The following is a 25857-nucleotide window of genomic DNA, read 5'->3' as shown; positions in this document are numbered from 1 at the left end:
TAGCTATAATCCCAACCCCCTTTTCTCTCTCTCTCTCTCTGTCCCACTATCGCATTTTGGTTGGCACTAAATAAAGTGCATTTCTGTAGAAGTAAACTGGTTTTGTCCCCTGCTGTGTCTTTTGCGCTCTGAGATCCATAAAAGAACCCGTCACGACTCGCGCTCGGGTTGGGCAGATCGTGACACCATGACATAAAATACTTAATGGCATTGCTGCTATCCCCTACTGAGCTTTTGCTATGGGAGTTGGGGTGGAAGAGACAGTTAAATAAATTGCTTTCTGGAGCATGGGCTGGCATTACACTTGCCCAATTGGCAGGGGAGGGAACTGACCCAGACCAGCAGGCCTGAGATTTGCAAAGACCAGTGTTAAATGACATGATGGAAGTGGCTAAAAAGGCCTTTTTACAAGTACCTAAGGCCTTTTTTTAAGGCCTTTTACCTAAGCTGCAATTGAACTATGCTGTTATAAGGCAAGGCCCTACAGAGCCTTATATGACTTTTCTGGATAGGGTTAAACTCACTCTTGATAAACAAGTGGCTGAGGACCAGGTTTGGGAAGCTGAAACAGCTAGCAGTGGTCAATGCTAACCCCAAATGTAAGAAGGGTTTACAAGCTTTGCCCCCTGACCCTGAGCCCACCATCCCCCAGATGTTGGGGGCTTGCAATAAGTTGGTTACTCCAGAGCATGTTGCCTCCTTCCAAGGAAAAGTATTAACCAATGCCTTGATTAAATCTCAAAAGCGTCCTCAAAGACAGCAGAACCAAAAGCCAGGACAATGCTTTAATTGTGGTCAAAAGGGACACTGGGAAAGAAACTATTGCAAACCCAAAAAGGGAACTCTCAAAAACTTTGTGACTGGAATAAACCAGGCCAGATACAAACTCTTGTCATCAAGTCCAGGTACATTGCTGCAGCCATGAGGAAACTCCAAGCAGAGCACAGGACAGTGGCACGTGGAGACACAAGAACCCCCATGGCTGAACACTGGCAAAACAGACATTGGAACCCACCAAACCTCTTTTTGCAACACCTCCTCAGGGACCTGCCTGCCTCAGTACCGTGCAGCTCCTGACTGGAGCTGTCACCTGCCCAGTCAGTAATGATAACTGATTTTATCCATCATGTTATCTCTACAGGCCAGCTAAAACCAGAACTGCAGCCAAGAAGTTTTCTCATTATTGGACTTGACCAATGTAATATTGAAGGTTTTTATGTGTTGCCCACTGTTTTAACAGTTACCTCTAATCAAGAAATCAGTGTTAGTTAGGTGCCCTAATCCTCCTTGTTTATTTCCAAGGAAATACCTTTCACTCAGGCTCTCTTGTTGCCTATGGTTAATGATGACACTGACCACATTGCATGGGCCCAGCAGATTGGCCTGGGAAAAATCAAAATCACCTGCGATGTCATTTGCATGGGGAAAACCCTCATCTGTATGGGTCTTTTTGACATGGGAGTAGACATGACCATTATCTCACACAACTCTCCAGAGTGGACTCTTGTTCCTTCACTCAACACACTTGTGGGAATTGGGGGGCACAGCAACACAATCAGGAGTTTACATCCTGTTTCCTGTAAAGGACTGTGGGGCCGTGCGGCCACCACCAAGCCATTTATTATTAAAGACAAAGTGCGTGTTTGAGGTAGGGATCTCCTGTACCACTGGTGACTGAGACTCAAAACAAACTTTTTGCAAGGACCACTGATGAGCATGGTGCTGTAAAACTCACCTGGACCTCAGGCAAACCCATCTGGGATTGATCATTGGCCCCTTCCCATCAAAAAGCTGTCCACACTCGAGTCTCTGGCTTGTGAACAACTGAAAAAAGGGGCATATTGTCCCTACAAATAGTCCCTGGAAAATCCCCATTTTCTTTATCAGAAAGCCACATAGTGAGAAGTGGACGCTGCTTCCAGACCTGAGAAGAGTAAATGAAATGATTGAGGAGATGGACTTGCAGACAGGACTGCCCCTCTCCTTACACGATCCCCAGGGACTGGTTGTTAATGATTATTGATCTGAAGGATTGCTTTTTCAGGATCCCTTTACATCCAGAGTTTGTGTCAAGATTCTCCTTTTCCATTCCTTCCATCCACCAACAGTCACTGCTGAAAAGGCACCATAGGACCGTCCTGCCACAAGGGATGTGGAACTCCCCAGCAATGTGCCAATGGTACATGGCAAGGATCCTTTCACCCAAGAGAAATTTCCCCCAGGTAATGATACTGCAATACATGGATGGCCCCCAGCAGCTAAAGCAAGCCCGGATAAAATGTTCCAAATAAAACAGATTTTCCTGGCTGCCTTAGGCAGACATCAGCTACAAAGTGATTAAATGCAAGCAAGGCCTAGGCTTAGGCTATCAGCTCTTCTGTGATTTCATTTTGATTGCAGCACTTCCTTAGCCAGAGAGAAAGAGATTTGGGAATGCTGCACAGGAATTCTGCAGGCAACTTTATTTCTACGAAGGGACCCAGCAGCAAATCCAAGTATGCAGAATATCAAAGGGGTTTTATAGGGTTGGGGGGGCTTCAGAAGTGGACCAATAAAATTAGAGATTGAAAAACTATCAAACTACTTTAAAGGTTTAGGTGAGAGTGACCAATTACTTAGAAGGAAAAAAGACCAGTTAGAACACTAAAAGGTAACATGGGGGTCTACAGGGGGTGAACATTTCTCTAGCATGAGTCATCCTAAGGAAGGATTTCTTATCTAAGGGGTAAGTTTCCAGGGGGGCCCTGAAGGGGTGTCTGAATCATCCACAATGGATGACATCCTGATTGCCTCAGATGAGGAGACCACCCTGGAACTTGTCAGCACCGACATTTTAGAGGAGATCATAAGTCTGGTCTACAAGTAGCCAAAGATGAAGTGCAGTGATCCTCCCCTTGCAGGTACCCAGGGTACAGGCTCACTGTCACACCACAGATCAGCCACCTGCAGGAGGAACTCACCACCTTACACCCTCTGCAGAAACTCAATTAACGGGGTTAGGACCCTCCTTGGAATCACAAACCAGGATTTGGCTCCTTTATTTGATTTATTAAGGGGGGACACGGACCTGAACTCTCCCAGAGACTTCACACCAGATGCCAGAACCGGGTTGGATAAAGTGGCTACAGCACTGCACACTCACCAAGCCCACTGACACCACCCAGAGTCACATTTTTGATTTGCTATTTTGGGAGAACGGCCACATTTTTGTGGTTTAATTTTTCAATGGAAAAAGGATTTGTCTGTCCTTTTGTTAATTTTAGAATGGATCTTCCTATCTTATCAGATGCCCAAAACAATCACTACTTGTCCTGAAATCCTTTCTCAGCTGATCACGAAATCCCAATCCCAAGTTTTAACCCTTGACAGAAATTATTTCTCTGTTATGTTTATACTCATTACTTCCCTGTATTTAGAACTCTTAATTCAGCAATCTGAGGTTTTTCAAATTGCTTTAGCAGCTTTTATGGGACACATCTCAGTTCATTTTCCAAAGCATAAATCACTACACCTTCCTTTGAATTTTACCCAAAAACCCCTAGAAAGCCACACCCCTCTTAATGCTCTTTTTTTACAGATGGCTCCAGCAAATTGCATAAATCAGTTATCACCTGGAAAGACCCTAACAGTGATAACTGGGAATCAGACATTGAACTTGTAGAAGGATCAACACAGATTGTAGAACTTGCAGTGGTTGTCCGTGTTTTCTTCAAGTTTTTAATTCCTTTCAATTTAGTTACAGATTCATTTTATGATACGGCATTGGGGAATGAGCACAAGGTTCCCCCCTCAAATTTATCACTAATGAAAACCTATACAATTTGCTCAAAAGTTTAATTTTCTTTTTTAAGAAAACAACCTTATTTTGTCACACATGTTGGTTCACGTACCAACCTACCTGGAAGTGAATTCAGGGCTGAAGGTAATGCCCATGCTGATCACCTCACCACGCCCATTCAAACCACCCTTCCAAATTGTTTTTAACAAGCCCATTTAAGTCACTCTTTCTTTCACCAAAATGCCCCATCCCTCAAAAGATCTTTTAATCTAACTAAAGATCAGGTCCACATGATCATCAGCTCCTATCCTGATTGCCAGCAACAATCCATTCTCTTAGAGGGACGTGGTGTAAACCCCAGGGGACTCAATAGGTGATGGTGATCAGGAAATGACCATGAGATGACCATAAGATGATCAGGACAATGAGATGACCACATCAGGGTCACCTTGAGGCCATGGCTGTGCCATGGCCAATCCATGGTCATCTCTTGGTCCAAACCATCTCATGGGGCTGTGGTTGTGTCATGGTCATCCCATGGTCATCTCAGGGTTGTGTCACTCACGGCCACTCTCATCTCATGGCCATGGTCATGAGCAGGAACCTCTCTGAGATCCCAAACCCAGATTTTGGGACATTCAAGGACCACTGGGGACAATGAGGCCTGGCGTGATCCCTCCCCCCATCCCACTGCCCCTCCAGGAGCCTGACACAGCCAAACCCTCCTGGGGACACCTCGAACATGGGACACAGAGCAGGAAATGAATCCTGAGGGCTGGAGCCAAGCGTTACTGGCAAGTCCCCATGTCAGTCCTGGTGTCCCCATCCCAATCCTGGTGTCCCCATTCTAGTCCTGGTGTCCCCATCTTGTTCCTTGTGTCCTCAACCTGTTCCTGGTGTCCCTATTTTCATTCCTGGCTCCCAGAGAGGAACTGACAAACACTGGAGGAGGGAACCTGGATTTATTGCCTCAAGCAGGATTTATTGCCCCAAGCAGGATTTATTGCCCAAAGCAGGATAATTTCACACCAGAACTAAAGCATTGGGAATTATTGTGATTCTTGGCTTTAAAGAAACCAAAATGGGAAATTGATCTGTTAGCAGGAGCTGTGGGTGGGTAAAAGCATGGGGAGCACCTCTGCTGGAAAGCCTCAGTTTCCTGGGAAGAGGGAAGGGGTTGGATCAAGCTCTGTGGATGGTTCAGGTGGTGATTGCTGCTGGGATGAGAGAGGGTCACTGTGTCACCCTGTCCCTGTCCCCATCCCACAGGATGGGCCTGGCTGGAGCCCATGGAGAGCAGGAGCTGCTCCAGATCCAACCGGATCCTGCCCACTCCTGCTCCATCCATCCCACCCAATCCCGCTCTGGAATCCCAACCTGATCCTGCCTCATCCATCCCACACCACTCCTGCCCTGTCCACTCTTCCATCATCCATCCATCCATCCATCCATCCATCCATCCATCCATCCATCCATCCATCCATCCATCCATCCATCCATCCATCACCCATTTTCCATTCATTCATCATCCATCCATCCATCCACCCATCATCTATCCATCATCCCAGCTGATCCTGCTCCAGAATCCAGCCCCAATCCCACTCCACGATTCCATCTGATCCTGCACTGGACCCCTCCTCTGGTCCAGAATCCCTCTCTGATCCCAATCTGTCCATCCTGCCCCAATCCCCCTCTGGAATCCCACCCTGACCCCACTCCGTACCTGCAGTCAAGCTGTTGTTCCCACATCATTTCCTGCAGAAAGAGAAGATCCATGAGATTCCAGCATGGATCACACACTGGGATTAACCCCAGGATCCATCCTGGGATCCACATGGAGGGGATCCAAAGCTGGATCCTCCACTGGTACTCACTGGGTGCCTCGTGGTATATCTTCTCATTCTTCCTCCCTGTGGAAAAACAGTGGGATCAGCGTCGGTGGCACAGGATTCCCAGAACGGTGCTGGGTGGATCTGTGCCCCTTCCTGACCCCCATCCCGTGTGTTACCGGATTGGAGCTTCCAGAGATGAATCCAACGAGGACAATGAGGATGATGATGGCAACAATGGACACAGCGACCACCACGGTGAGATTCCCACCAGATGTCGGCTCTGGGAATTGTGGGATGGTGAGGAGGGGGAGGCGAATCCCCATCTGGGAATTCCAACTCCCCAGTTCCCACATTCCACATTCCCAGCCTCACCCCAAGCGAAGATCCCGGGCTCCGACATTCCGGGATGCTCCACCCGGCACCGGTACTGCTCCCGCTCCTCCGGCCGCGCCTCGATCCTGGCCCAGGTGTGGAAGGTGCCGTCGCTGTTGGGAACGACCCCGCCCCACTCCGTCTCCTGATCCCGGATTTCATCCCCCTTCATCCAGTTGACCGCGATGGCCTTGGGGTAGAATCCGTACGCGTGGCAGGACAAGATCAGCATCCCGTGTTCCTCTTTTCCAGACACATGGACATCAGGGGATTCTGGAATGGGATAACAGTGAGAGACATCCCTGGAATTCCATGGGAATGCGATGGGGGTGAGATCTGCCCATGGAATTCCCACTGCAATGGGATGGGAGTGAGATCTGCCCATGGAATTCCATGGGAATGCAATGGGGGTGTAATCTGCCCATGGAATTCCATGGGAATGAGGGGGAGATCTGCCCATGGAATTCCCACTGCAATGGGACAGGGGTGAGATCTGTCCATGGAATTCTCACTAGAAGGGGATGGGGGTGAGATCTGCACATGGAATTCCCACTGCAGTGGGATGGAGTGAGACCTGCCCATGGAATTTCCACTGGAAGGGGATGGGGGTGAGATCTGCCCAGGGAATTCCCACAGGAATGGGGATAAGATCTGCCCAGGGAATTACCACAGGAATGGGGATAAGATCTGCCCATGGAATTCCATAGGAATGGGATAGAGATAAGGTCTGCCTATGGAATTCCATGAGAATGGGATGGGGGTGAGAAATGCCCATGGAATTCCCACTGCAACAGGATGGGGGTGAGACCTGCCCATGGAATTCCCACTGGAGTGAAATGGAAGTGAGATCTGCCCATGGAATTCAATGGGAATGGGATGGGGGTGAGATTTGCCCATGGAATTTATTAGGAATGTGATAGAGGTAAGATCTGCCCATGGAATATCATGGGAATGGGACAGGGGTAAGACCTGCCCATGGAATTCCATGGGAATGGGATAGAGATGAGATCTGCCCATGGAATTCCCACTGCAATGGAATGGGGGGGAGATTCGTCCGTGGAATTCCCACAGGAATTACCTTGTTCCCAAGTCCTCCATTCCCAAATCCCACTTTCCCACAGGAATTCTGCTCCCACCTTTGCGGTCCAGCTCCTTCTGCCCATATCCGACGTATCTCTGGATCCACTCTGGGCAGATGTGCTCCAGGAAATTTGTCCACATCTCAGCCTCATTCATTTCACCTTCCCAGCGCCTCCTGGTGACCTCAGCAGCGCTGTCGGCTGCCACGAATCTCCTGGATTCCAGGTCAAAGGAGATGAAATCCCGCCCGTCGTAGCCATCCCGGCAGGATCCACGGACGCTCCCGTCGGACAGGAGGTCACAGCCATAAACTCGCAACCACGTGTGGAGACCTGGGCGGATTGTACCCACAGAGACCCATGGAATTGTGTCCCAGCCCCACAGATCCCCATCCCAACCCCACGGATCTCATCCCAGCCCCATGGATCCCATCCTAACCCATCCATCCACATCCCAGCCCCACAGTTCCCCCCACTCGCCCCTGCTCTGGTTGTACCGGTCCCGCAGTATCTCCAGGTTCCTGGCATACACGTGCTGGGCCCCTACGTTGATCTGTGTCTCTCTATCCCAATATCCCGGCTCTACTCCATCCTTCATCCACTGTGTCAGCGGCTCCATCCGGCCCCGCTCGCTGTCGTAGCGTGTGAAGGGGATCCCATCCAGGTACCCAATGGCCATGAACTGGGGGATCCCCGGGCTGGGCTCTGACACTGCCACATCCAGGTAGCGCAGGGAGTGGAGAACTGGGGGGACACAGAGATTTGGGGGGGTCGAGGGGTCATGGATTAATGAAAGGGGAACTGGGAGAGCAGGAAAAGGGGTGCATGGAGTCCCAGTGGCCAGGAATAGGGGCCCAGGGGATCCCTGTGCCCAGGAAAGGGGGTCCAAGGGTCCCCAGTGCCAAGGAAAGAGGGGTCACAAGGTGGGGAGACCTGGGATGGCTGGAATGGGGCATTTGGGGGTCCTTGATGCAGAGGGAAAAGGAGGCTGGGGGCTGAGAAAAGCAGGAATGGGGGTCCAGAGGGTCTCAGAGTCAAGGAAAATGTGGGTCTGGAGCTGGGGAAGGCGGGATGGATGGGAAAGGGGGTGCAGGGGGGGATTGGTACTGAGTAAGGGAGTGCAGGGAGGTGCCTTCCTTTCCAGCAGAACTGGGAATTCAGGGGGGTCCCAGAGCCAAGAATCCCCCCTGGGAGCCTCCACGATACCCCAGGGACCCTCCCAGACCCCCCGCAGGACGAGCAGGGGGTAGAGATTTGGGGGGGCAGGAAGCGGAATGGGGAGAGCCGGGAAGGGTCCAAGGTTCAAGGGAGGGACTGGGAGAGGCGGGATGGGGGATCCAGGGGGTCCCTGTGCCCAGGAAAGGGGCTCCAGGGGTCCCCGGTGTTGAGGGAAAGGGGGGGCTGGGGCTGGGAGAGGCGAACGGATCCCGGAGGCGCAGCCTGGGGGACGGGAAAGAGACCGAGGGAGTGCGGTGGGGGAGGGGACGGGGAGGAAAGGGGGAATTCCAGGGAGTTCATCTGGATCCCACTGGATCCCCGCTGAGACCCCCCTGAGACCCTCTGGGACCCTCTGGGACCCCGTTTCGGGAAGCGGCGGGAGTGGAAAACGGGGGGACACCGAAAGTTGGGAGGCTCGGGGGATCCAAAGGTCAAGGAAAAGGGCGGGACGCGGGTCTGGGCAAAGCGGGATGCCCGAAAAGGGGGTGCAGGGGGGTCCCAGGCCTGGAAATGGGGGTTCAGGGGGGTCCCAGTGCCAGATGAGGGGGTTTAGGGGGGTCCCCGTGCGCAGAAATGGCGGTTCAGGGGGGGTTTTCAGCTGGGAAAGGCGATGGAGAGGTAACAAGACGGAAAATGACGATTCAGTGGTTTCTCCGTGCCCGGGAGTCAAGGTTTAGAGGATTCCCAGTGCCCGGAAATGGGGGTTCAGGGGGTGCTGGTGATCAGAAAATGGGGGTTCATGGGGGTCTCCGTGCCAGATAAGGGGGTACAGTGGGGCCGGTGCTGGGTTAGGGGATCGAGGGGGGTCACAGGTCCCAAAATGGAGATTTCGGGGGTTCCCCTGCCCGGGAATGGAATTTCAGGGGGGTCCCGGTGCCCGGGAATTGCGGTTCAGGGGGGTCCCGGTGCCCAGGAATGGGGGTTCAGGGGGGTCCCGTGCCCATTAATGGGGGTTCAGGGGAGTCTTTTTGCTGGGAAAGGCGATGGAGAGGTAACAGGTCCCAAAATTAAGGTTCAGGGGTTTCTCCGTGCCCGGGAATCAATGGTTAGAAGATTCCCAGTGCCCGAAAACGGAAGTTCAGGGGGGTCCCGGTTTCGGGGGTCCCACTCACCTTTCGTCGCGCCCCCCGGGTCCCCCAGGAGCCCCAAGAGCAGCCCCAGCCCCAGCGCTGGAGCCATCGCGCTGCTCCGCTGCGATCCCGCTCCCAGAACTGACCCCGCCCCCAGAGCCGCCTCCGGCCCCGCCATTGGCGTCGCTATTTCCTGCCCGCCAATGGAATCTCAAAGTGTCAGTGACGTCACGGGTAGCTGGGTAGATCCCGGTCTCTCGGGTTGGGACGCGGAAGCGAAAGTGACCGAGGCAGCGCGGTGGGGGAGGGGACAGGGGAATTTCAGAGAATTCCTCTGGATCCCTCTGGATCCCCGCTGCGACCCCCTGGAGCCCTCTGAGAAACACCTGGGACCCCCTGGGGCCGCCCTGAAGAAAGCGCCGGGAGTGGAGAAATGGGGGGACACGGAAATTTGGGAGATCTGGGGGTGCAAAGGGAAGGAAAAGGGCGGGGCTGGGGTCTGGGAAGGGCGGGATGCCCGAGAAGGGGGTGCAGGGGGTCCCCATGCCGAATTAGGGGGTGCGGGGGGAGTCCCCATGCCCAGTAATGGGGGCTCAGGGGGTCCCGAGGTGAAGGAAAATGGGGGGCTGGGGAGGGCCGGGAAATGGGGTACAGGGGGGCACTGGGGCTGGATAGGGGGGATCCGAGTGCGCAGGAAATGGGGTACGGGGGGTTCTCCTTGCGGGTTCTGGGGTTCAGTGTTCTGGACCCTAAATATGAAGGTTCAGGGGGGTCTCGGTGCCCAGAAATGGGGGTTCAGGGGGTTCCAGGTTCCAGATAAGGGGGTGATGGGGTTTTCAGTACTAGAGAAGGGGCTACAGGGGGGTCCCAGTTCCCCGAAATGAACGTTCAAGGGGGTCTCTGTGCCCAGAAAGGAAGGTTCGTCTAGAAATGGAAGTGCAGGGGGGTCCCCGTGCCCAGGAACGGGGGTTCAGGGGGTCCCGGGGCCGATCCCGAAGCCGCAGCTTGGGAGACGCTAAAGTGACCGGGGGAGCGCGAGGAGGGGGAGGGGACAGAGGAAACCCTGGGAATTCCCCTGAATCCCCCCGGGGACCACCCAGGACCCCCCGGCAGGACGAGCAGGGGGTGGAGAACTGGGGGGCCACTCAGAGATTGGGGGGTCTGGTGGCGTCCAAGGGTCAGGAAGCGAAACTGGGAGAGCCGGGAAGGGCGCAAGGTTCAAGGAAGGGACTGGGAGAGGCGGGATGGGGGATCCAGGGGGTCCCTGTGCCCAGGAAAGGGGCTCCAGGGGTCCCCTGTGTTGAGAAAAGTGGGATCTGGGAGCTGGGAAAGGCAGGAACGGGGGTCCAGGGGGTCCCTGGGCCACGGGAAAGGGGGGCTGGGGCTGGGAGGGGCGGGCGGATCCCGGGGACGCGGTTTGGGAGAGACACGAAAGCGAGACGGGAGTAAAGGGGAATTCCAGGGAATTCATCCGGATCCCACTGGATCTGCGCTGAGACCCCCTGGGACCCCCTGCCAGGAAGCGCCGGCAATGGAGAACTCGGGGGATGCAGAAATTTGGGAGATCTGGGGGTTCAAGAGCCGAGGGAAAGGGCGGAACTGGGGTGTGGGGATGGCCAGGAATGGGGGTGCAGGGGGGTCCCAGAGCACTGACGGGGCTGCGGGGGGATCCCAGCCCCGGATTAGGGGGTGCAGGGGGGTCCCGGTGCTGGGGAAGGGAATATGGGAGAGTCCCCGTGCCCTAAAATGAGGGTTCAGGGGTTCCCGTGCAGGGGAATGTGTGTTAAGGGAGAGTTTCCTTCCCGGAATTCGGGGCTCAAGGGCGTTCTGCTGCCCGAAAATGGGGGTTCAAGGGGTGCTGGTGAGCAGAAAATGGGGGTACAGGGGGGTCTCCGTGCCAGATAAGGGGATACAGGGTCGCCGGTGCTGGGGAGGGGGATTGAGGGGGGGGTCACAGGACCCAAAATGGTGATTTCGGGGGTTTCCCTGCCCGCGAATGGAGGGTTAGGGGGTTCCTGGTGCCCGGAAATGGAAGTTCAGGGGGGTCCAGGTGCCCGGGAATTGTGGTTCAGGGGGGTCCCGGTTTCGGGGGGTCCCACTCACCTTTCGTCGCTCCCCCCGGGTCCCCCAGGAGCCCCAAGAGCAGCCCCAGCCCCAGCGCTGGAGCCATCGCGCTGCTCCGCTGCGATCCCGCTCCCAGAACTGGCCCCGCCCCCAGTGCTGGCCCCGCCCCAGAGCCGCCTCCGGCCCTGCCATTGGCGCCGCTATTTCCTGCCCGCCAATGGAAACTCAAAGTGTCAGTGACGTCACGGGTAGCTGGGTAGATCCCGGTCTCTCGGGTTGGGACGCGGAAGCGAAAGTGACCGAGGCAGCGCGGTGGGGGAGGGGAAAAGGGGGATTTACAGAGAATTCCTCTGGATCCCTCTGGATCCCCGCTGCGACCCCCTGGAGCCCTCTGAGAAACACCTGGGACCCCCTGGGACCGCCCTGAAGAAAGCGCCGGGACTGGAGAACTGGGGGGACACGGAAATTTGGGAGATCTGGGGGTGCAAAGGGAAGGAAAAGGGCGGGTCTGAGGGCTGGGAAGGGCGGGATGCCCAAGAAGGGGGTGCAGGGGGTCCCCATGCCGAATTAGGGGGTGCGGGGGGAGTCCCCATGCCCAGTAATGGGGGCTCAGGGGGTCCCGAGGTCAAGGAAAATGGGGGGCTGGGTCCCCGAGAGGGGGAGGGCCGGGAAATGGGGTACAGGGGGGCACTGGGGCTGGATAAGGGGGATCCGGGTGCGCAGGAAATGGGGTTCGGGGAGGTTTCTTTGCGGGTTCTGTGGTTCAAAGTGTTCTGAACTCTGAATATGCAGGTTCAGGGGGGTCTCGGTGCCCAGAAATGGGGGTTCAGGGGGGTTTCCCTGCTCGGGAATGGGGGTTCAGGGGATTCCAGGTTCCAGATAAGGGGGTGTTGCCCGATAGTGAAGAAGAGACACGAAACAACACAGTTGTTTAGTGCGGTGCTTTATTGAAGGCCCTGGGGTCTGAGGACTAGTGTCCAAAGTCAGAGCCCCCCTCTTAGTTACATTTTCAGGGTTTAAATACACTTTTAGAAGAATTACTTCACTCTTTGATCTTCTTGCTTCACTGCTCCTACATGATTTTCTCAAGGTTTCTTCAATCCCTTTACATTCCTTTTAGTAATAAATTGTTACACTTTCTTTAGATAAGTCTCATACATTATATCAGCTAGTTCCACAACAGTACACACAGAGTCTGCCAACACAGGGCCTAGTTTATAAAACAACCTTTAGCATAACTACTGCTAATGCTAAATTAATATATATATATATATAAAGTTTATCAACTTGCAACAAATCCCCCCTTTTGAGCATCACTCACTTTTCTTTGCAGGGATGCTCAAATATTCACACGGTCTCCATCTTGAAATCTCACCACCTGCACTGTATTTTTGTATGGAGGAGGTGGTGTCACTGGAGCATGGGTAACTGCGCTGAGCAGTCTCCTGGTGTACAGCTTCTCTTTGGTGATAACTCCTGTAAGACACTTAAAGACTCCAATAACAACTAATACAATGATCAATATCATGATAGCATATTGAATTATTGACGAGATCCATCCAGAAATTTGGAGCCCGAAGGATTGAAACAGAGCACCGACCCAATTATGTTCTGCATCTTTTTTTAATTCTTTAACCTTTCCTTCTACACTTTCCAATTGAGAGACGTCATTTTTTACATTAATTGTCACATTTGGGATATGGATACAACAATGGTCAATTTTATTACTGAGATAACCACACACTCCATGCTCCTTTAGTAATAGCATATCTAATGCCATTCTATTTTGTATTGTCATTTGAGTAGTTGCCTGTAATTGCAAATTCAGATCTCTAAAACCTTTCTTGGTGGCAGCAGCTAATCTCTCAGTTTGTCCCATTAATCGATAAATCATTTCTCTGTTTCTATAAGAGGCAATTGGTGCAAACAAGGATTCTAATACCCATCCAAATTTTACTCCACTATCAGGTTCCTGCCATTGATCTTCTTAATTTTCTACTTCTCTTTTGCTTCTTTCTACTTGAGGTTTCAATTTAGATTGTCTCCAAAAGGGACATAAGGTGGGAATTCCTAATGTGATTTGAGTGACAGGGCCATCTATTGGCATGTGAGTCGTCCATAATCCATGTCCTAGTACCCATACCAAATTTCCCGGACTTCTCACTGTAGTGGTTTTGCAATTAACATCCTTTTTGTCAATTTCTGTCATTGAGTGATTGTATCCTCTGCATTCACATCCTAATTTTAATAACATTCTTACAGGCATGAGTCCTATTTCTAATTCTGGGGTATCACAAGTGTAAACCTTTGTACAACTCCAATTCTTATTTTGTTGCCGAAGTTGCCGGTGGGCGAATTGTAACATTGTCGGGCCCTTGTGTGTTTGATTAATTTTTCCTGTCCCTTGGATGCACCATTTGACTGTATCGATGTAACTGTAAGTTTTTAACAAGCTTGGTCCCCAAATTGTTTTCCATTCTTCTAAGGTAGTAAAGCGAGTATGGTTCTCACACACCTCTTCTTCGGTTACTCTTTCTCTTTTTACCATACTTTCTATACACGGCCATATAACTGACTCTGACACCATACAATTTCCTGCCAATCCAGGATCATCGATCCAAGCATAGTATCCTGGTAACTGTTTACACTGTTCTTGTGTTAACTTTTGAAACAATATGGTACATACTTTCACCCACTCGGTAACCTTTTTTGGTATAATTCGACAATTCCATGTTATATTAGCAAAGGCATTTGGCATTTCAGTTATTGGTATCACTCCCCATGGGATAGGTTCTCCTGCTGCCTGTGGTAATGGCAAGCATGCTGTAATTTTGGAAACATTTTGGACCATTCCAAAATCTCTAATTAGTCCAACTACTAATTTTTCTTATTCTGTACCTCTCTTGAACTCTGGGAACCTGCTTTTTATATTATTTGATACTTCTCAGACCTTAATTGACCGAATTTGTCCTTGAGCTAATGACACTGTAGTCCTTGAGTGTACCCACCAAGCATCCTTAGCTACCCAACACCAATAAGTCCCTTCATCATTTTCCTGTACATCCCGCACAACTAATGTTAGAGAATGTCCTAACTTTTTCTCAGTGTAGTGTTTATTACTTTGAGGAAGATTACTTTTCTTAAACCACCATCCAAATTCTCTAAATTCAAGATCTGCCTTCACTTTGCATTCTAAAATTGCTGACTGCCCTTGTGATACTCGGAAAACTGTGTTGGTTTCATTTCCTGTCCTAGGTGTGTTTTAGCAATTACTTTTCTTTTTCTATAATTTGCGAACTATCCACAAATTACAACACAAATAATTTCTCCTTCCGAACTCCCTATCTTAGCCTCAGTATCATTTAGCCATCCAATTCCATGTTGATTACCTAAAACTACGTTACTTTGTCCTTTCGGTTTTTCCCATTGGTCCAATTCTTTGTTTTGTTTCCACCAAGTTACTGAATATTTGTGTCCACATGAGCTTTCTGTGACCCAAGTACAATTAATTCTTAAAGGGGGTCCAACCCACATGTCAACTTCGGCTTCAAAAGGAGCAACTACCACTTTGTTGACACCACTTCTCCATTTTTCTACCCTAAGTGTGATCTGTTTGTAGTCAAAACTACCTTTCATTATTACTAAGCATGTAAACACATCGGTGTCATCTATGGTTACATTTGCAATTGTCAGAGTAGTGTTTCCAGTGTGTGTATCCTTATTCCAAATTGTGACAGTGCTACCTTTGTGCTCTCTATTTCCTCCTTTCCAATGTACAGTCATTTCACCGGCTCCAATTTCCTGGTCATTTTGGATCTCGCAGGTTAGGTTCACAGTCATTCCCTCCATTGCTCCGACCAATGATTCTGAAACAGAAACCATTATCATTCCATTAGTGGACAAGGACCTTAAGATCACTAACAAAGCAATAACTAGCAACCTGGTACGGCTCGTATCTTCATTCGCATTGGGGATACGATTTGCGCTTCCCATTGAGCCGGGACCTTCTTGACTCGTGTGTAGTGTATCCAACTGTCGATCCCTGCCACCTTGACAGCTGTAAATGTGGTCAAAATCACCAGGTACGGGCCATTCCATGATTCTTTCAGTGGTTCTGTGGACCAATTCTTTACATATACATTGTCTCCCGGTTGTATTTCATGAACTGGATTTTCCAGAGGCAGAGGCCGATTCCACTGCAAAGCTCCCCGCAAGGAGCTGAGAATTCTGTTAAGAGGCATAACATAATTAAAAATCACCTGATCCCCCGCTATATGTGGATCTCCTTTTAAGGTGGTAGCATGGTATGGTCTGCCATACAATATTTCATACGGACTCACTCCCACCTTTTCTCGGGGTTTAATTCTAACCTGTAACAATGCCAATGGTAAAGCCTGAGGCCACTGTAACTTCGCTTCTTGGCAGATCTTTTTAATTTGGGCTTTTAATGTCTGGTTCATTCTCTCTACCTGCCCACTAGATTGAGGTCTCCAAGGAGTATGCAAATTCCAGGTTATGTTTAGCATTCTGGCTACTTCTTGTACTATCGTAGCAATAAAATGGGGTCCCCTATCTGAAGATAATTTTAACAGTACCCCAAACCTTGGAATGATTTCTCTCAAAAGAGTCTTTACCACTTCCTTTGCTTGATTTGTCCTGCAAGGAAATGCTTCTGGCCACCCTGAAAAAGTACACACATAGACTAGCATATACTTATACCCTTGGGATCGTGGTAACTCTGAAAAGTCTACTTGCCAATAATCTCCTGGTTCTGGCCCTACTTGTAATTTCCCTAACTGAACTTGCTTCCTGACTACAGGATTGTTCTTTAAACACAATGGGCACATTGCATTCACTCGTTTTGCCAACGTTAACATCCGATTAGAGACTATTTCATTTCTCAAAAACTTCGCCAATACATCTGCACCCCAATGACACTTGTTATGCTCCGTGACTAAAATGGTTTTCATTATGTTTTCTGGTACCACCACTTGTCCCGTGCCTGTTACATACCATCCAGTAGAATTCTTTTGTGCTTTTAGCAACATTGCCAGTTTTTCGTCGTCAGGTGCATATTGTGGCTGTTGAGTCAAATAGGGTGTCACAGGGTTTACCTTGGCTGGTATCAGGGCCATCTGAGTCCAAACCTGCTGAGCGGCTTCCCGGGCAGTGAAGTCGGCTAGACGATTTCCATCAAATATTTTCCCTTCTTCCTCTCGATGTCCTCGTACATGCATCACTGCTACTCCTTCTGGCCTGTGAACTGCTTCGAGCAGAGCCAAGACTTCTTCACGATGTTTAATTAGAGTTCCCTGTGAATTAAGCAACCCTCTTTCTTTCCACAATGCACCATGAATGTGAATTACTCCAAAGGCATATTTTGAGTCAGTCCAAATGTTCACCTTTTTCCCTGTGCTCAGAGTTAAGGCTCTAGTTAGTCCAATGATTTCAGCTTTCTGTGCTGAAGTTCCAGGGGGTAGAGCCTTTGCCTCTATTACTTGTGTAACAGTCACTACCGCGTACCCTGCGTACCTGGTACCGTTTTCCATAAAGCTGGATCCATCTGTGAACAGTTCCCAGTCCGCCATTTCCAGCGGCGTGTCCTTCAGATCTGGGCGGCTGGAATACACTTGTTCTATTACTTCCACACAGTCATGTGCGAGCTCCTCTCCCTTAGCTTCACTGCGGAGAAACTCTGCTGGATTGATATGGTTAGTTGTCTCTAATTCCACATCATCTTGTTCCCTCAGGATGGCCTGGTACTGTAACATTCTACTAGATGACAACCAATATGGCCCTTTTTGTTCTAAGACTGTCAAAACCATATGGGGAACATATACAGTCATTTTTCTCCTTAATGTCAACTTCCGAGCTTCCTGTATTAGCAATACAGTAGCTGCCACAGCCTTCAAGCGGGATGGCCACCCAGAGCTCACTGGATCTAATTGCTTCGAGAAGTACCCCACCGGCCGCTTACAGGATCCTATTTTCTGAGTCAACACACCAATTGCCAATTGCTGTCTCTCATTCACATAGAGCTGGAAAGGTTTATTTAGGTCTGGGAGCCCTAAAGCAGGTACTTCCTTTAGGGCCTGTTTTAAGTCTTGGAATGCTTTCTCCTAGGCAGGGGTCCACTCCAATCTCTGTTCTTTTAAGGCCTCATATAGAGGTTTTGCTATAAGTCTAAAATTCAATATTCATAATCTACACCAGCCTACCATTCCAAGAAATGATCTTAACTCTTGATGACTCCTGGGGAGTGGAATTGAACAGATTGCCTCTACTCGGTTCACGTCCAAACAGCGCTGTCCTTGGGTGAGTTCACATCCCAAGTATAGCACACTTTCACGAACCAATTGGGCTTTTTCCTTTGAGACTCGGTACCCTGCCTGTCCCAGCATGTTTAACAAAGCAATTGTCAAAAGAGTACACTTATCTTTCTCTTCCGTAGCAATTAATATGTCATCTACATACTGCAGGACTGCATAAGAGAAAGGAGGCTCCTTTACCTGTGTCATTTTCCATTCCCCTAATTCCTTTGTGAGCTGGTTACCGAAGATGGTTGGACTATTCTTGAAACCTTGTGGGAGTCGAGTCCAGGTGAGCTGTTTCTTGCGTCCTGTAGCTGGATCATCCCATTCAAAAGCAAAATACTTCATACTCTCTTCAGCCAATGGAATGCAGAAGAAGGCATCTTTCAAGTCAATCACAGTAAACCATTTAAATTTCTCTGATATGGATGTTAACAGAGTATAAGGATTGGCAACCACCGGGTGAATGTCTTTAACTATTTCATTAATGGCTCTCAAATCCTGCACTAACCTGTACTTACCATTTGGTTTCCAAACCGGAAAAATTGGGGTATTATATTCTGATTCACATTCTTTTAACAATCCTAACACTGTGAACTGAAAAATCATCAGGGGCTATTCCCTGTTTAGCTTCTAATTTAATGGGGTACTGCCGTACCCTTACTGGCTTTGCCCCTTCTTTTAATTCTACTACTGCTGGGGGAGCTGCTTTCGATTTTCCAGGTATCCCTGATTCCCATACCCATGGCACAACTGCTTGTTCTATCTCAGCTGGGACAGGCTGTGGATCCACTTCGCTCATCACAAATATTTTCCCAATCTCTTCATCTGGAATTTCTAATTTCACCCGTCCATTTTCAAATATAATCTTAGCATTTAGAATAGATAACAAGTCTCTTCCAAATACAGGTTCGGGGCAATTTGGCATGTACAAAAATCTATAGTCTAATTCTTTCCAAATCTCAAACTCATAGGTTGAAAAAAGGGTCTCTCTTCTACCTGTCCCACAGCCCCTACCACTTGGACTGTTGTGTCGCTTAAAGGTCCCAATCGCTTATTTAAAACCGAATGTACTGCACCAGTGTCTACCCTAAATACCTGTTCTCCCTCCACCTCGATCCTGACCTTCAAATCCTGATCTAGTCAGCTCTGACTCTGATTCTGATAGCTCTCCATCATCATTATTTGGGCTTGAGCGGCATTTACTGGCGAAAGAGGGTAACTAGGAAAGTTACCATTGTTTCCGCCCCCTCCTCTCCCAAGCCCTATTCTTGCGGGGCACTCATTTTTCCAATGTCCCAGTTGTCTACAAAAAGCACACTGATTTGGATCCAAACTTCCTTGTCCAAAATTTCCATTATTTCCCAGGTAAAAGCCTCTACCTCTGCCGCCAAATCCCCCACGACCTCTGCCCCTATTTCCTTTACCTCTACCACGTTGTCCTCCTGTTTGCTGTACCAATGCCAGAATACTAGCCTGCTGATGCTTGGCCGTTTCCTTTTCCCTATTATTGTACACTTTCCATGCAGTTTTCAATAACTTTTCTAACCTCCGGGTATCCTCTCCCTCTAACTTCTGCAATTTATTTCTGATATCATCCTGAGATTGCCCAGTAAACAACAAAGCTATTTGTAATTGCCCAGCCTCCGACTCCACATCCAGACTAGTAAACCGTCTAGCTGCCTCTTTCAGCCTTTCTAGAAAAGCCGAGGGGGACTCATTTTTCTCCTGCTTGACCGTATATAATTTAGACCAGTTCAACGTCTTAGGCATTTCGCTTCTGACCCCTTCTATTACTAATTCTTGGAACTGTTTTAATCTGCGGTACCCTTCTCCAGTATTTGGATCCCATCCCGGATCATCCTGGGGAACTACTTCATTTACTGACAACCCCATTATTCTCTGGGTCCAGATATCTTCCCTAGCTTTTTCCTTAGCAGCTCTCAACACTATTTCCTTTTCACTGGAATCCATCAATGTATCTAGCAGGACCTGCAAATCGTTCCAATCTGGATTCTGAGTTTTAACAACCATCTTTACCACCCGCGCAGTTCTTTCTGGATCTTTCCTATAACTTCCAGCCGACTGTTTCCATATAACCAAATCACTAGGTGAAAACGGTACCTTAACTATGACACGTTCCCCTTGCAATCCAACCGCTTCCCTAAGAGGGGCAATCAATTGTGGCTCCATTTGGTTCTTCTGACCCTGCTGGGTACGGGAAGCCAGCGGAGTCCTCTGAATTTCACGGGAGGTACCTGGGGAGGGGGTTTGAGGACGAAGGGCGACTGAAAGCCGAGAAACCCCCAGAGTCCGTGGAGACTCCGTAGCTTCATCTTCTTCATCCTCATCACTCCCCCCCAACTCCTCCTCGCTTGATGATGGAGCAGAGGGACCCGCACGGGACGGACCAGCAACATATAGGGACATATCCTCCTCCTTTTTATCCAACTTTACCGCACAATCCACACACAATCCCTTTTTCTTACACCCCAGACATTCTTCCTTCTTATCTTGAAGCCAAATCATCAATATCTCACACTCTTTCAACCATTCCGGTTGCCTCCCCAAGTAATAAAACAAATCCAAGTATGGCATTTCATCCCATTTTTCATTATCTTTCAAATATTGCATTAGAGGAGGTATTTTTCCTTTGTCAATTGTCCCATTTAATGGCCACTCAGGCGCCCCTTCAGACCCATAAAGTGGCCACCAATGATTACAATAGTTAATTAACTTCCCTTTGATTAAACCTTCTTCAGAGAACCCCCCTTTCTTCCATTTCTTTAACAGACACCCCAAGGGAGTATTCTCCAGAACCTTCCCATTAGATTGTACCAACGCCTGGAAAGTTTTCAGCGGCATCATTCCCAAACAGAATAGACAGGAAAAGAAAGAAAAACTATGCAGATAGAAAGATAGACCAGCCAACCAACCAACTTGTCACCCTCCGACTCCGCGGGGGAACAAGTGCCAGACCAGCGAAGCTTTCGCCGTGTCTTACAGCCGGCGCCTGGGCTTTACCCAAGACGTCTTTAGCCCAACCCGGCGGAGCCGATGCTTCGTCTTACGGGCAGGCACCCAGTACCAGAGAATAAAGCACCTTCGGGCTTACCTCCTGCAGTTGCTGACAGGCGCGGGGTCGGGCACGAACCGATGACTCCCCGAGAATCACTCGGTGCCGGCATGGAGTGGATCAGGACGCGAACTGCCCCAGCAGCCCTCGGAGTCCTGCCGCAGGTCGCCAGAAAACTGTTGCCCGAGAGTGAAGAAGAGACACGAAACAAATGTTGTTTAGTGCGGTGCTTTATTGAGGGCCCTGGGGTCTGAGGACTAGCGTCCAAAGTCAGAGCCCAAATTAGTTACATTTTTTCAGGGTTTAAATACACTTCTAGAAGTATTACTTCACTCTTTGATCTTCTTGCTTCACTACTCCTACATGATTTTCTCAAGGTTTCTTCAATCCCTTTACATTCTTTCTAGTAATAAATTGTTGCAGTTTCTTTAGATAAGTCTCATAAATTATGTCAGCAAGTTCTACATCAGTACACACAGAGTCTGCCAACACAGGGCCTAGTTTATAAAACAACCCTTAGCATAACTACTGATAATGCTAAATTAATATATATATAAAGTTTATCAACTTGCAACATAATGGGGGCTCAGGGGGTCCCGAATTCAAGGAAAATAGGGGGGCTGAGTCCCCGAGAGGGGGAGGGCCGGGAAATGGGTACAGGGGGGCACTGGGGATGGATAAGGGAGATCCGGGTGCGCAGAAAATGGGGTTCAGGAGGGGTCTCTTTGCGGGTTTGGGGGTTCAAGGGGTATGGGTGCCAGAAAATTGAGGTTCACGGGAGTCTCAGTGCCCAGAAATGGGGGTTCAGGGGAGTTTCCCTGCTCGGGAATGGGGGTTCAGGGGGTTCCAGGTAAGGGGGTGCTGGGGTTTTTCAGGACTGGGGAAGAGAGTACAGGGAGGTCCCGGTTCCCAGAAATGAATGTTCAAGGGGGTCTCTGTGCCCAGGAATGGGGGTTCAGGGGGTCCCGGTGCCGGTCCCGGGGCGGATCCCGAAGCCGCAGCTTGGGAGACGCGAAAGTGACCGGGGGAGCGCGAGGAGGGGGAGGGGACAGAGGAGACCCTGGGAATTCCCCTGAATCCCCCCGGGGACCACCCAGGACCCCCCGCAGGACGAGCAGGGGGTGGAGAACTGGGGGGGACTCAGAGATTGGGGGGTCTGGCGGCGTCCAAGGGTCAGGAAGCGAAACTGGGAGAGCCGGGAAGGGCGCAAGGTTCAAGGAAGGGACTGGGAGAGGCGGGATGGGGGATCCAGGGGGTCCCTGTGCCCAGGAAAGGGGCTCCAGGGGTTCCCGGTGTTGAGGGAAAGGGGGGGCTGGGACTGGGAGAGGCGAACGGATCCCGGAGGTGCAGCCTGGGAGACGGGAAAGAGACCGAGGGAGTGCGGTGGGGGATGGGACGGGGAAAAGGGGGAATTCCAGGGAGTTCATCTGGATCCCATTGGATCCCCGCTGAGACCCCCCTGAGACCTCTGGGACCCCGTTTCGGGAAGAGCCGGGAGTGGAAAACGGGGGGCGGACACGGAAAGTTGGGAGGTTCGGGGCGTCCAAAGTTCAAGAAAAAGGGCGGGACTCGGGTCTGGGAACAGCGGGATGCCCGAAAAGGGGGTGCAGGGGGGTCCCCGCGCACAGAAATGGGGGTTCAAGGGGGTTTTTCTGCTGGGAAAAGCGATGGAGAGGTAACAAGACCCAAAATGAAGGTTCAGGGGTTTCTCCGGGCCCGGGAATCATGGTTTAGAGGATTCCCAGTGTCCGGAAATGGAAGTTCAGGGGGGTCCCGGTTTCGGGGGTCCCACTCACCTTTCGTCGCGCCCCCCGGGTCCCCCAGGAGCCCCAAGAGCAGCCCCAGCCCCAGCGCTGGAGCCATCGCGCTGCTCCGCTGCGATCCCGCTCCCAGAACTGGCCCCGCCCCCAGCGCTGGCCCCACCCCCAGAGCCGCCTCCGGCCCCAGAGCCGCCTCCGGCCCCGCCATTGGCGCCGCTATTTCCTGCCCGCCAATGGAAACTCAAAGTGTCAGTGACGTCACGGGTAGCTGGGTAGATCCCGGTCTCTCGGGTTGGGACGCGGAAGCGAAAGTGACCGAGGCAGCGCGGGGGGGGAGGGGAAAAGGGGGATTTCCAGAGAATTCCTCTGGATCCCTCTGGATCCCCGCTGCGACCCCCCTGGAGCCCTCTGAGAAACACCTGGGACCCCCTGGGACCGCCCTGAAGAAAGCGCCGGGAGTGGAGAACTGGGGGGACACGGAAATTTGGGAGATCTGGGGGTGCAAAGGGAAGGAAAAGGGCGGGTCTGGGGTCTGGGAAGGGCGGGATGCCCGAGAAGGGGGTGCAGGGGGTCCCCATGCCGAATTAGGGGGTGCGGGGGGAGTCCCCATGCCCAGTAATGGGGGCTCAGGGGGTCCCGAGGTCAAGGAAAATGGGGGGCTGGGTCCCCGAGAGGGGGAGAGACGGGAAAGGGGGTACAGGGGGGCACTGGGGCTGGATAAGGGGGATCCGGGTGCGCAGGAAATGGGGTTCAGGGGGGTTCTATTTGCGGGTTATGGGGTTCAAGGGGTCCCGGTGTCTGAAAATGGGGGTTCAGGGGTTCCCGTGCTGGGGAATGTGTGTTAAGGGGGAGTTTCCTTCCCAGAATTCGGGGCTCAAGGGCGTTCTGCTGCCTGAAAATGGGGGTTCAAGGGGTCCTGGTGAATGCTAAACACAACAGGCCTATCAGCAACACCAGCCACTGTATGATACCATTAGCATTTAAAGCAGATCTGAACTCCTTGAAAACTGGTGGGGTGGACTCCAAAAAACTGGGTGATGGGTTGGGAGAAGATTTCCCCTGCCATCACTTGCTCACAGAAAGTACCATTACTGAAGTAACCCCAAAACCACACAGTTATAGTGTGATAACTCTGGATCCATGTGACTATGTTCCAGAGGGAGTTAAAAATCCACCAGTGCCTCATCTGATCAACCCACCAAATGAATCAGATAACAGCTACAGTAATTTTGGTGAGGGGACCCATGTTCAAATAAGGGCTTGCAAATGGCAGAGATGTATCTGTGATCACATGGAGCCCAAGCCAGATTAAGCTGGACAGCACAGTGACACCTGACACAAAACCTTAGGTAACTCAAGAGCTGTTATTCCTTTTTTCACCCTGCTCTCAATGCCCTCAGGCCCCACTGTCTGGGCACCAAAATCTGTCCTGGTTTGGAGGACAGGTACTTGCCAAGAAAGGCAGGAGCTCCTTCCAGGATGGAGAATGTAAACCCCCTCCCTCCTAATTATTAGAATTTTGGAATCAGGGGCTCTCAGGCAGAGATATGGGGGTAGGAATAACAGCTCTTTACTAATATATCTAACCAGACACACAAAACCAGCAGCAGCTATGAAAATGAACAACAAACAGAACAGTAACTCAGTTCCAGTCCTTTTTGGCCACAGACCCTTTTCCTGTGCCCAGTACTGGTGCTGGGGGCAGGGCAGGTCCCGTGCAGCTGTGGAGGGCTGGGACAATGTCAGCAGCGTCCCAGGTGGGAGAAGGGTGGAGGAAGGACTCCCCGCTCAGCACAGGGCTGGTGGCACTCGGCTGCATGTGCAGAGGCAGCAGCTGGAGCGGGGCAGGCAGCAGTGCAGTGTCCCACAGCACAGAACCGGCTCCTGGGCTGGGATGGGGGGCAGCGAGCAGCCCCGGACATCTTCCTGCAACCCACCGGGGAGCACGAGGGCCAGACCCCGCCCAGACACCCCCAGCTCTTTGGCCATCAGCCACCATGAGCTGGGGTGCAGCACAACAAGCTTCCTTAGCATCATAACAGGGAAAATTCCAGAGAGAGAAAGGAAGGGAACAAACCCCAACCCCCAACACAGCCACAGCAGCCTTAGTTAAAGGGCCCCTGTTTAGATAAGGGCCTGCAAATGGGAGAAATAGAGACACAACCATGTGCCACCTGAACCAGGGCAAGCCAGAGCACATGATGCCACCTAATGAGGTTTTATATCCAGCATACAAAAACTGGGTTACTCAAGAACTGTTGCTCTTTTTTTTTTCTCGATGCCCTCGTGCCAAACATAGGGTGACAAAATTTCTCTTTGAGAGACAAGTGTCTGCTAAGAAAAGCAGAAGCCTCTCTTGAAATGCACAAGGTAAACCCCCTCCCTCCAAATTACTATAATTTTGAAATTAAGCAGGTCTCAGGCAATGATATGGGAATAACAGTTCTTTTACTAGGAAAATTAAAATAAAAATACAGTATTTATTAAAAAAAAACAACAACAACAACAAAAAAAAAAACTAAACCCCAAACACACACAAAGTCAGAATACAAGCTGACAAGTTCGGGTGCTGGTAGCAGTCCCATGAATGGTGTCTGCAGTCCTCCTGGAGTGACAGATGTAGTTCTCTTGCAGTAGTGGTTTTGTAGAAGGCTGCAGTTTTCCTCCAAAGGTCCAGTGATGATGTGGAAAGGTCTGGTCTTCCTCTGGAATCCAGAAGAAAGATTCCTATACCTCTCGGAAAAGGCTGCCTTGGTGTTCCTAAGTTTGCAGATTTTATCTACAAAGGAAATCCTTGGTTCCTTCCCCTGTGTGGAGCATCTCACAATGGGATGATGTCATTTTATCAGTCATGCAATGGGACTCAACGGCCATTAACAGATGATATCTTCTTGGAGGAAGGATGGGTCCAGGAAAACATAAAGAACACTGCCCCACCTGATTTTTTACATATGCCCCATTAGCAGAGATCTCCCATGGAGATAAGGAACTCTGCTGCACCTGGTTTCAACACTTCATGAAGATGCTGATAGAATATATACTTTCGAGCACATCTTCACACTGTAACCTAGGACAGTCTGGGACTAAGTTCCTGAACTTTTTACAAGATTTTAGGGCTTTTTACACTCTTAAGGCACTTACAGTATATTCTTAATTAAAACTAAAACTTCTACTTCGTATTTATGTGATGTAATAATATTCCTGACTTAAAACTAAAATTTACACTTCTACTTCATGTCTGTGTGACTTAATGTATTTTAATTTCTGTAAAGGCTTTAATTAAATCCCTGCATTCTC

The 25857-nt window shown here is 50.4% G+C and overlaps 1 protein-coding gene and 1 long non-coding RNA gene across 2 annotated transcripts in view; both read right to left on the bottom strand.

Annotated features, from left to right (window-relative positions):
* LOC306815179 (class I histocompatibility antigen, F10 alpha chain-like) overlaps positions 1–9494 on the bottom strand; it is a 181250-nt gene extending 171756 nt beyond the window's left edge. The window contains 6 exon segments of the mRNA XM_079331807.1: positions 5502–5807; positions 5810–5890; positions 5983–6255; positions 7119–7394; positions 7542–7805; positions 9392–9494. Of these exon segments, the coding sequence (XP_079187933.1) occupies positions 5584–5807; positions 5810–5890; positions 5983–6255; positions 7119–7394; positions 7542–7805; positions 9392–9458 (1185 nt within the window). The 5' untranslated portion in view covers positions 9459–9494 and the 3' untranslated portion in view covers positions 5502–5583.
* Positions 1–25857, bottom strand: part of LOC306815182 — a 152501-nt gene that overhangs the window by 102853 nt on the left and 23791 nt on the right. The window lies entirely within an intron of this gene.

Source organism: Erithacus rubecula (genome assembly GCF_903797595.1).
Source record: "Erithacus rubecula genome assembly, contig: scaffold_105_arrow_ctg1, whole genome shotgun sequence".
NCBI lineage: Eukaryota > Metazoa > Chordata > Aves > Passeriformes > Muscicapidae > Erithacus > Erithacus rubecula.
Note: the sequence above shows the minus strand (reverse complement) of the source record. Positions and strands in the feature narration are given on the sequence as shown.